The sequence below is a fragment of the Chlorocebus sabaeus genome, chromosome 21 (genome assembly GCF_047675955.1).
Source record: "Chlorocebus sabaeus isolate Y175 chromosome 21, mChlSab1.0.hap1, whole genome shotgun sequence".
NCBI classification, from domain to species: domain Eukaryota; kingdom Metazoa; phylum Chordata; class Mammalia; order Primates; family Cercopithecidae; genus Chlorocebus; species Chlorocebus sabaeus.
The window spans coordinates 90,718,299-90,730,396 of NC_132924.1; the positions used below are offsets into that span (position 1 = coordinate 90,718,299).

Below are 12,098 nucleotides of genomic sequence, written 5' to 3' on the forward strand. Positions count from 1 at the left end.
AACGCCAGTCTCTCAGCTCTCCTCTCCAAGGAGCTATAGTTCCCCAGCCTGCCTGCACACCCAGACTCAAAATCTGTCCAAATCACACAGCACAAATTTAAAGTCCCTGGAGTCTCAAGCAAAACAGGTCTGGTATATCTTGGGGGAGTGGGGGAGTTTCAAGAGAAGCAAAGAAAGCATGGATGTATTCCTAGAAGGGCCCCAACATAAAGACTCCTGGGAGGTTTTTATAAATTCCAGAACATCCAATAATAATAGGTCATGTTTACACACTCTGCAGCAGAGGCCACCAGCTGGCAGCCAAATCTGGCCTACAGATGTGTGTTACTTGGGTCACAAAGTGGGTTTGTCGTCGTTGTTGTTTTTCCTTTAGCCAACATTTAAAAAATCTTAAGATGTCACCAAAAAATCCAGATCCCTGGCTTGTCTTCAAATGTCAGATGACTGGGTAACTCCAGATTCATATTTCCTCATGGCAATAATGCACAGAGCCAGGAAATAGCTGCCCCTTTAGAAGGAACATATTCCTCATGTTGCCAACCCTCCCCCACCAACACATACACACACACACACACACACACACAGTACAAGCACACACACTTTTAAGAAACCAGGACTGCCACTCATATGTGGTCATCTGGGCGGACAAAGTCCGGTGAGTTTGGAACCCCTGCCGTTTGATTATCAAAGTGCCTTCTTATGAACGCCTCTGTAGCTTCTTGGCAGGCCTGGGAGGGAGCTGAGACTGGAATAAGTGAGACTTCCAGGGACCTAGCTACAGCTTGAAGTCAGCACCAGGGCCCTAGGTGTGTGTGGGGGGGGAGGTGGGGGGAAGGGAGGGGGTCATAATTTCTCACACAAGGTTCTTCCAGCCCTTTTGTCTTCTCTTGTAGATTTCTTCCCTGAGCGACTGTATCCAACCTCTAAAGGCTTTAAATATCATAGGTATACCACTGACTCTCGATTCTTTTGTCTTCCGCTCCAACCTCCTTCCTCACAGCAACTTTTACAAGTAGGTTCTCCGGCATTCATTTTAGAGATAAAGCTGAGAGTGAGTTCACAGTCAGCCTGGGTGAGTCCAAAGCCTGAGCTCCTTCCACCAGGCACACTCTGCTCCTCCCTTCTGTACACAGACTCATTTGACAAGCCCAGTCACCATCATAGAGAAGGGTAACACAACATTTATCCCCAAATCTGTCTGTACACTCACCCTCAGAAGCCACTGTTCAAAACATGGCAGAATATTACTTCACACTTGCATAGCACCCAATGGCTTCCAAAGTAGTCTCAAAGAATTGACTAATTTACACCATATTGCCATCTCCATTTTTAAAATTGAAACTCAGAAAAGTCAGATAATATATGCAGAGCATGCAACCAGTAAATGGTAAAATGAGGATATATGACCAAATGCCATGACTTATCTTCACACTTTACCAGCATGGCACCAACATTCTAGAATAAGCTCTTTGAGATGAGATAAAAATGGTACCATCCTATCAATCAGCCAACATGAACACTGGGCTATTTCTGTGAAGACACAAAAGTATACATAGCAAAGACAATAAACGATTTCAGAGGCTTTCAAACAGGCATGACCAGAATGGTAACATTTAAGTTTCAAAAGAATCTTCTGGAAAGAGATATGATGGTACAAAGGGGAAAGAGACTAGAGCTAGGGGGTTCTCTCAAGAAAGATTTTAAAAGGATCTCTCTCTTAAAATTATTTATTTTTGCATACACACTAGACAGAGAAGTTATTTGGAAAGGCAAGGGCTAAGGATAAAGAGAAGAGGAAAACCTATAGCAAGCATAAATCATGTATAGTTCTCAGGGATTCCTACTTCAAAGATTTCTTAGAGATGCTCCCTATGAATAGTAAAATCCAATGTACCAAGTCCCAATTTCTGCTCCCACTACACAGTAGTGTCCATAAAGTCTTATAAACCAATTGTTCTCAAACTGTGGCATGCATAAGAATCACCTTAAGACCTTGTGAAAAAACAGGCTGCAGTGCTCCATCCCTGGAAATTGTGATTCAGTGATTCTGAGGTGGGGCTGTGAATCTGCCCTTCTAACAAGCTCCTGCTGATGTTGCTGGTCCACAGACTACATGCTGAGGAGCACTTCTATAACTCATGCCATCCTCTGTTTTCTCATCTGTATAATGGAAATCCTAACGTCTACCCTGCATTCTTGTGAGGATTAAACAAGAACATATCAATGAAGTAAGTGCCAAATGAAGACAGGCGGTTGTTATTATTAACCCAGATGTTTCATGTAGAGAGGAGTAGGGTATTGGCCAGGAGCCTATTTCTTTGAAAATCTACCAGCCCAAGTCCAATAAACTCAGTTTATTGGCTATGATGAAAGACAGGCTCTTTTATCCTGGTTTTTCCCACTGAGATGGGAGAGTAAGCTGCAATTCTTATGTGCTTTAGAGGGTAATGTTTTATTAATGATGCTGCTGGTTGCTCTAAAGATTTTAATTAATTGTATATTTTATTGTCCTGCTTCTCCAAAGCTTTATAACCAAAGTGCTCCATTTTAAAAACTAATAAATTATGAAAGACATTGCCAAGATCCTGATTCATATTAGAGTCAGGAGAGCCTGCCCTGCTTCCATCAGCAGCAGCAACACATGTGACCTACAGCCAAAACTTCTGTTTTTCTATATACTACCATCAATAAAGAGGGAAATTCATTAAAATAAAAAATATTGGTACAAGGGTTCTTGCTAAACCATAGATTATGTCACACAGAATGTTAAAAAATAAATCTGTCTCCCATCACAACGTATGAAGTGATGTACTGTTTGAAACATACAGTGCATCTGTCTGCTTGTCTTTCTTCTCTCTCTGTCTCCCATTTCTCCGCTACTAGTCATAGTAAAATTTCTCTACTAATTCCTGGCCTTTCATAGTGCAGATATTATAATAATATTTTCAAATTGTCAACACCTTTCATTTCCACTCTATTCTGGCAAAACAGGGTAAAAAAAAGTACTGTGCATGAAAAGATGCTGGAGATCTTAAGACTCCAAGTATTTTATAAATAAATATAAAGCGCTTTAGTATTTTTAGAAAAATAACTCCAGAAGCAAAAATTCTAACAATAAACTGTATTTTTGTTAGTGTGTGTATATATATATATATATATATATATATATATATGAATGAAGTGGTATTAATCTTAGATGCATATGGTACAAAAGTACTTAGATATAGAAAAAATATTAAAGTTTCTTGGTTTAAGGATATACAAAAAATATTAAAGTTTCTTGGTTTAAGGGCCAAACGAATTATTTCAAGTCATATGTTTATAAAAGACTGCATTGATAATTAATTTTCAAATTGGATAGAAGACAGGACAGATCCAAATGCTGCCACTCACACAAAAAATTAAGGTCTGTATCATGGCACTCATGAAAACATGACTCCCAAATCCCCAACTCCCCCCAGAAAAAAACCAGAGCAGACATGTTCACAGACTGAGGTTTACTATTGAACTTGCCTTTGCCAATTAAAAAAGAAAAATCCAGTTCTTATTTTTTAGCGATGAAAAGAAGCTAAAAACAAAAAACCAGATCTGTGCCAGGCACGGTGACTCACGCCTGTAATCCTAGCACTTTGGAAGGCCAAGGCCGGCAGATTGCCTGAGCTCAGGAGTTCAAGACCAGCCTGGGCAACATGGTGAAACCCCGTTTCTACTAAAATTTAAAAAACAAATTAAAAAATAAAATTAGCCAGGTGTGGCAGCGTGCGTCTGTAGTCCCAGCTACTCTGGAGGCTGAGGTGGGAGAATTGCTTGAACCCAGGAGGCAGAGGTTGCAGTGAGCAGAGATCATGCCACTCCAGCCTGATAACAGAACAAGACTCCATCTCCAAGGAAGAAAAAACAAAACAAAACAAAACAAAAACACAGATTTCAAATCCACAGGCCACTCTTCCGCCTGTTACATTTGCCAGGAAAAGTATTCCAGAAAAAACGCTTAACACCTGGTTTTAAAAATCTGACATGGCAGCTTCAACCAATCCAGAATCTGGTCATCAAATACAAACTATGTCTTGTTTGGGATACAAGTCATATATATTAATTTATTGTATGTTAATCGATTGTATATTACAATTCATTATAATTTATTTAAAATTAAAAATTATACTCATATAATTATATAATATATATATGAGATATATTATGTATAAATTAGAAAGGAGAAATAATCCCAAACTCAACTGTTCAACACTGTAGTTTTGAACAGCTCTGAATTACTTGGGGCAAGTGTGGGGAGGGCATTCTTCAGGATTTTTTCTCAAACAGGCTGAGAGAGAGAGAGACAGAATAGACAAAACAGACCCTGGCTGAATCAAGCCATCTTAAATTTCCAGAATTGAACACAGGCCAATACCAAGTTTGCCCCTCCCCAAATCTAAAACACTAGGTTTATGTGGGGAATTCAGTAGACACGGCTAAATATTAATAGAAAAGTCTTACCCATACCGTTTTAGAATTAGTGGAACCAACCAACATTGATTGGTTATCAGAATGCCTTCAGGAGACATTATGAGCCACGGTGGCAGAGACACCCCTCAGATCTTTCCTCAAATACATCCGTCCTATCAGGGTTGCTGGGGGATATGTTGGTAACTAAACACAAACTCAGGCACTTTATCTGGCTCTTCCCAGCAACACCAAGAGCCTCTCCTTCAGTTTAATATCCAGCAGGTTGTGCCTATTTTCCATCAGTAAGCTTTACATAGGAGAAAGCAGGCAGACTGGAAGGTGGGGTGATGAGTGATGTGGTAGGAAACAATCAGCAAAGTAGGGCAAATCACTTCATCTGTTTGAATCTCAGGTTTTCCATCAGTAAGAATAAGGATGCTGGAGTAAGTGATCTCTTAAATCTCCTCCAGCCCCTAAATGTCCTGATTTCATGTACCATCAGGGTAACTGGATTACTGGACTGAGGAAATTTATTTAGGTCATTTCCTGAGTCTAAAAGCCTTTGTGAGGTACTTGAGGAAAACTGATTTTGCCTCTTTGCTCAGAAGTTACAGAAATGTATTTTCCTCCTAGTTTAATAGTGCATGCTAATAATTAATAATGCATTTAGAACTTTCTATGTAAGCAAGCTTTATGCTTTGGGGATGAATAAGGGCTATCAAGAAGTAAAAGCAATGAAATCATCTTGAAAGTTCACCATCACAATGCAAACGCTGTATCACCGACGTGCAAAAAATTAAATCCACCTCTCTAGGTATATAAGAACATGCACTATGTTAAGAATTCAGCTAATTATAAGGGTTTTCATGAAGAAAAGTACATACTTCTCAAGATCTCAAACTATTTTCAAATCTCTGAAGTTACTTCTTGCCTTGAGATTATCTTCCTGGTTTCTCCCTCTTCAAGGAGGAAAGAGTTTTTGTGATGGGGTTGCCTACTTCTGATGCTGCTCTTCCTAAGAGAATGGATTCTCCTCTGATTCATCTGGGTACTATCTTTCTTCAGCACATAGCTCAAACCCCACTTTTGAATGCCTTTCCAGACTCCAGAAATCTCTTGTTCTCTCTATTCAGTCTTAAAATCTGTTCTATTACTTCACTTGGCGGTTAATCGTGTCCGGCCTTGTGCATTTTCTCATAGTAAACTTATTATCTCTATTAACTCTATTTTCTCACCCCTACTAGATGTGTCACGACAGTAAGAATATTACTTCTTCACTTATTTTATCCAACGTGCTCCCCCGTCCCCACCCACCATATACACTTTGGGTATAAAATGTCTACTGCACACAGTATGAAAACAGAAAGTGTGCAAAGGATGTCTCAGGTACATCCATCTTACTAAGATACAGTGTTTCAGCCCAGTCTAGGTGCAACTAAGTAACTGTATTAGATCATTCACTCAGCGTTTCAAAAATCATCTACAGTAACCTAAACTAGGGAAGCTGCTTGATGTTCTGCTTTAAAACAACATATAGCACAGAGAACATGGGGTCTATTTGGTGTCAGCTCTCCAAGGTCATGCACCTCAAATCAACCACACTGTGTGGGGTCTTTCATGCAAGACAAGAAATTCAATGTATTGAAAGGAGGTAATACTGACAAGGAAACAATGTCAGGAAGGAAACCTGGTAATGGATGTGACTAATTTTAACTAAGAGAAAGCTGGAAAGAATGGCAGAAAAGTAGCTCAGTCAGGGGTAACAGCCTCTGATAATTAAGCCCAGCTACCTCCCTTTTCCTCCTTTCAGATCTCCCTGCAGTCTCCATTTCCTCCTTAGGGGGAAAAAAAGGACCATATCTCAAATAATACAAACATCTATTTTCACTCTAACTCAGTTTTCGATGTTACATCAGCCCGACATGGGACATGGATCAGCTCCACGGGCAAGCAGACATTCAGATGTAATAACCATCCTTTAAGAAGCTTACAATGCATTAAAGAATAGTCTTGATTATCTGTAGGTGGCAAATGTCTGCATGCTGATTTTCAAATGAAGAGGCTGGGCCAAATGAAGAGGCAGGCCTTTGGAACCATCTTGTCTTTTCAATGAAATACAAAAATGTCAAAACCAAATCATTGGCAAACAAGTATCCACTCCACATAGCAATGTTACCTTGACTACACTACATTTACTATAACCTTTTAAACTGACCTCCAACGTATTAGTTGGTTACTAACAATTTATTTAAACAGAGTATCTCCCCCCACTCTAAAATCAGGATTTCTATATGGAAGGCATCATACTGTACACAGCGTTAATAATATGATCTCATTATTTGTGTAAGTTATTTAAAACATTAAAATTTTAAAAATCTTTCAATATCGGTATCATCATCCTCTCTTGTACCTGTCCTCTGATTCCGTATCTAACTACCAAGAGAAAAGACAAATCTCTTTTTCCACATTACACAAGCTTTGCAAAGGTGCACCAACAGAGAATAATGTAATCGAGTGTGTTCAAATAAAGTATCCTTCAAAAGCAATACTCAGACGGGCTTCAGTGGCAAAGTACACGGAGTTGGGGAATACTGCTACATCCTTCCTAGGCACATTCAATGTTGAAATTCCAGTTCCACATTTCTGTGCAATTGCAGACTATTCTAAAGCCTTGCCTAACCTCCTTTTTCCTGCCCAATCTTTCCTTTTATTCCCTCTTCCTGCTTCCAAACTTCCCCACATTTCTCTTAATCCCCTATCAATCATCCTCTCTTCCACACCCCAATGGGTGATGTGGCCTTGACTCTATTATTGGAAGGATGCAGGATGGCAGGGGTGCAGCCTCAATCATCATTTTGAAAAGAGAGAATCCAAAGAGAAAACTAATAGTGTTGGAAATTAAACTTTTAAAAAACCTCTATAAAGAATCTAAGAAGTCATTAAGAAAAGCAGCTTGGAAAGGGACAGTATTAAGATGAAAATTTTTTAAAGTAAGAATTAGGGTCATCTTTTTGGATCAAGATCCATAATGTCTATAATGTTAATGATTACAAGTCACAGGCCAATAGTTTCACTATAAGCTAGCTGGTAACACACAAAGTGAGTTTTCCAATTAGCCACTCAACATTAAGTTTTATGACACAACTTCTTGGTGAGCCTCCTTTCATTTTCGTCATTCAATGAATATTTGTGGAGCACTTACCATGTGCCTGGCATTGTGCTAAGCACCTTTGCTTTCCTTTACAAACTTCACACAACTCTCCTCGGAGGTGGAGGCTGCTCTCTCCCAGCCACAGCCTTGCTGCCCACATGATCAACAGCAGATATTTGTAAATGTCTAAGTACCAAGGCTGTGAAACGTTTTCTCACCTCATAAAGTTATGTGAAACACACAAGGATAGAACCAACTGGCAATCTAGCCTAGGCATGGATTCCATCACTGAGGACAATTGTTCTCTAAACAAAATTGTTCCTGTGAGAAATACAATAACAAAGACAGCAACGACAATAATAATAAAGTCCAAAAACTGGGGCAAACAGAAATCTACAACCTATTATTTAAGAAGAAGAAGAAAAAAAAGAGTGAAATGCAGGACACTGGAAACAGTTATATTCTCATCTTTGGGAAAATATTCCAGTCAATTTCCTCAACTTCCAAGCTATTTTTCTGAACCATATAACTGCGACCAGAATGGGAACCTCTTCGCTCATCGCTGAAAGCCCTTCGCATGTGTCTCCCTAGGATATGGCCACATTCACACACTCCTTCCTGCAGTGCTGGTCCAAATCCTCCTTCAATCTCAAGGCCTACCTCAAATGTCATCCTTCTGTGGAATTTTCTAGATCCACCCACTTGGAACCCTCTCTATGACTGTCTCTCTCCAAACTTCTAATGCAAAATCATTTGTGCCTCTCATGACACCATCATCTCCAATTTGATTCCTTGGCACATGGCAGTTTCTATCACTGGAATGTATTACTTTAGCACAGCAAAGATGACACTCATGATGCCTGTATCTCAGTAAGTGTTCAGTAATGTGTGTTAAATCTATGTTATTTCCTATTTAAAAATTAAGCTGCAAAACTTTCAACATTCTATAGCTGCCATATAACTATAATTTAGTTTAAAAAAACACTTAGTGAAATTGGCTACGAAAGTTCTTTCCAGTGCATTTACATGCAATACTGTCACCTGGAAAACAAAACTTTCAAGTTGCCAGCTGTTAATTTGTTTAACATCACTGTTGTGCATTTTAAATCACTGTCCAAGTTTTTCTTTGTCACTGTCACCATGACAACAAATTTTATACCTTTTTGCATATTAGCTGCTCCAGAAAAGCTCAGAATGACAAGAATGTTGGTTGGCTTCCCAAATATAGCTCTCAAAAGATCTCCATTTTCCTTTCACTCCAAAATTCTTTGGTGACAATAAAAAGCATGAAGATTTCTGTTTTCCATACTGCCTTATCCATTAGGAGTTATTTTCAGAGTAGACACAGCAATATGGCCTATAAAAGTCATCACATTTGGCCAGGGCACTGAAAATAACCCAGGTTTCCCGGCATGGTTCACAGCAAAGACTATTAATATGATCCTATTGAATAATGTAGCTGTTACCCAGCCTTAAACTTGGGATGCTTTCAGGATTTAAACAGCTAAGAATGAGGATCACAAACTAAATTTAAAACATTCCACTAAAAATGATATTAAACTGAAAACTATAAATTAAGCTTGTTTCTAAGCAACAATCTAAATAGTCAAAGCTTACGGAAAACACTCACTTTCAAAAATAGCCTACTGCTTCAGAGCTTCCATTGACTCCTTACTGCCAAATGTATACATAAAAATCACAATATGTAAACCAATTTGAAATTCAACAAATCTCCAAAATGCAAAGTGAATTGTTCACTAAAATAAAAATTAAGTTATCAGTCAACAAGAACCCAAAGTGCATTAAAACGCCTTTGATTTTTAAGGAGCAATTATGATGACACATATCACTCCTCTACACTAGCTTTCCTTTCACTTTAAAATCAGTCTATAGGTAAAGAGGCTGATAAGAGAGAACCATGCCTTATGAAGTCAAAACTATTTGAAGAAGTAAAATAAAATGCCCAATATTTTACATAAGAAGCCATCATCAAAGTTTTAGTAAAAAGTCAGAAATTATTACTATTTTTTAAACTACTAGATGAAGAATCCTTATTGCATCTCGCAACCCTAAAGGATTCTATGGAAATAGCAAAGAAGGTTCACGTTCGCAGATTTTCCATGGCTCTGCCCATTAACAAGGGTGAAATTATCAAATCCCCAACTATCAGCAGTGAAAATCAGACTTGAAAATTTTAAACAGAAGAGAGGGAACACTGACCTTGTTAACACAGAAATCTTCCTGGCGACCTGGGTTCTGTTTACGATCTAACCAAACAAAACGATATATCAGCTCTACAGACCGTCAGTCAGATATCTGCGTTTGGGTTGTCAGGTGATTAAAATATTGAGGGTAATAGAAACCCATCCCAAGTGGATTAAGTAAACAAATTCAAACTTCCTGGGGAACAGGATAAACACATCCTACACACACACACACACACCCCCCTCACACCCTCTTTCTTTTTCCTCTTCCTTCCCCTTCCCACCTTTTGGGGATGAAGGCACCAAATCATTTCCACTTGCCAGAGAGCCTTGTCTCAATAGCTAGTTTCCTTACTGTGCCCCACAGTGGGGAGCTGATTCACATAAGTGGGCAGGTTTCGCTTGAAATCTTAAAGTTCTCATTTTCTATGCAAAGAATGGAAACTCAATTTTCCCAAAAGTTCAAATCAAAACTTGCCAGTTTTGCAAGTGGAAATCAGCAGTCCTCCTCCCCCTCTCGGTTTCTCCTTCTCTTCCCAGGCTCAGCTCCTCTCACCCCAAGTACCTTCCTCCACATCTCTCCTCTCCCTCTCCAGAAAGCCCTACCTCCAGAGGGTGGGAGGAAGTTAAAGCGGCCCCGGCTGTTTACGCCCGGCCCTGCCCTCTCCCGCTCCTGCACGGACTCTGCTCAGGTCTTGAGAGGAAGAGAGGGGGCGTCCACGCCCCGCTCGCTCCATCCCACCCCGATCCTTCGGCGGGAGCAGCCAGATCGGGCCAAGAGTGGGAGGCGCTCCTAGATCTGCCTTTCTCTGCAGCTCCTTGCAGCTCCTGCGAAGCTGCTTCTCAAACACTCAGAACGTTTTCTACCCAGGAAATGTGGGTCCAGCCCTTCCCCAAGGTAGAGGCTGGAAACCACCAGCGAGTCTCTACACGGGGTTATTCAGGGGGGTGAAAGGAAGGACCAGTCATGAATGGTAGCTCATTCAGCTTCTAGACTCCAGAGAAGAACAATGTCTTGAAACCAGGTGCAGAACATCCACCTCTCCCGGGCATCGCCTTGGGAAGAACTAACCCATCCACCCGACCCCAATCACCACCACTAAGTGATGGGGCAGCAGGCTGCTAGGACCTAAAGCGCTGGCCTCAGCGGCAGCAGCGCCGCAGCAGGACACGGCCCTCTCCCAATGGGCCTCCCGAAGGCACAGGACAGATGCACACAATGGGCATCCCCACACCTGCTGGGCGATGGCCCACCTCCCCCAAGCTGCTCTCCCGGGTCCGCTGAGCAGTACCAGGCACCCTTGAGACAAGCGCTCACAACCACGCGCGCAGCGAAAGGTGAACAATGGGGGGTCAAATTCGCCAGGAGGCACGTCCCAGCCTTCGCCCCCGGTCAGAAGCGACCGCAGCGGAGGGAGTGGGCATAGGGGTCGCACTGGACGCACGCAGGGAGCTGGGAGAACCGAGCGACTCGGGGCCGCTTCCCGTGGGGCGCGGAAGGGACAGGAGGGATCCCCAGCCCGGGTGGCCGCTCCGCTCCCACCGGCCTCCGCCGTGTGGGCACCCCGAGAAAGGGGCACCGGAGGGTCCTGGGCTTACGGAACGCCCCGGGGGTGCGGAGCCGGGTCCGGCTGGGACCCCGGCGCCGCCCCCAGCCCGCGTCTACACTCGCCCCGCGCCCGCCCCAGGAATTCGGTTACCGCCGCCTCCGCCGCGGCCCCCGCCGCGTCCTCCGGGGCCCGGGACAAGTCGGGCTCGCAGCTCGCGCCGTCCGTCGCCATCTTCCTGCTCTAGCGGATCCGAATGCGAGCTCGGAGCCGCGGCTCCGGACTCAGCCTTCTCCGCGCGGGCGGCGCTTAACCCGCTGCTGTCCGGGACGCGGGCGCGGGAAGCCGGGAGCCGCCGCACTCCCTCCGCCCCTCGCCACCGCCCTCGCCGCTTAACCCGCTGCGCGCCGCAGCGCCCCGCCTCGGTCCCGCCCCGCGCCCCGCGCCCGGCTGGGCCAGCCGCTGGCTTGTGGAGGTGCGAGAAATGGGCGCACGACCTGGCTCCGCTGCGGCCCTGCGCGCGGACTGGGGATCAAAGACCACGGAAGAGGTGAAGGGAGAAAGCGCCAGAGGAGCAATGCATTCCGCAGAACCCCCACCAAGCCGGACAAATCCGTGCACAGACCGGATTAAATGTCAGGCCTCCTGAATCTGAATTCTGTGAAAGATCAGGGAAAATCCTACACTTCAGCTCCCTCTATCCCACGGTGAGGAATCACAAAGGGCACCCCTTTCTTCTTAAATTGCTCTTTC

General features: G+C 42.9%; 1 protein-coding gene across 4 annotated transcripts in view; it reads right to left on the bottom strand.

Annotated features, from left to right (window-relative positions):
• The window catches only part of CTTNBP2 (cortactin binding protein 2), a 163,211-nt gene extending 151,444 nt beyond the window's left edge, over positions 1-11,767 (bottom strand). For 3 of the 4 annotated variants that reach the window (XM_007982696.3, XM_073009301.1, XM_073009302.1), the window contains exon 1: positions 11,499-11,767. In XM_007982696.3, the coding sequence (XP_007980887.1) occupies positions 11,499-11,579 (81 nt within the window). In that variant the 5' untranslated portion in view covers positions 11,580-11,767. Of the gene's footprint in view, positions 1-9,814; positions 9,877-11,498 lie in introns of those variants that run through there. The other variant, XM_073009300.1, reaches the window with a different exon arrangement.
• Positions 11,768-12,098: the final 331 nt, after the last annotated feature.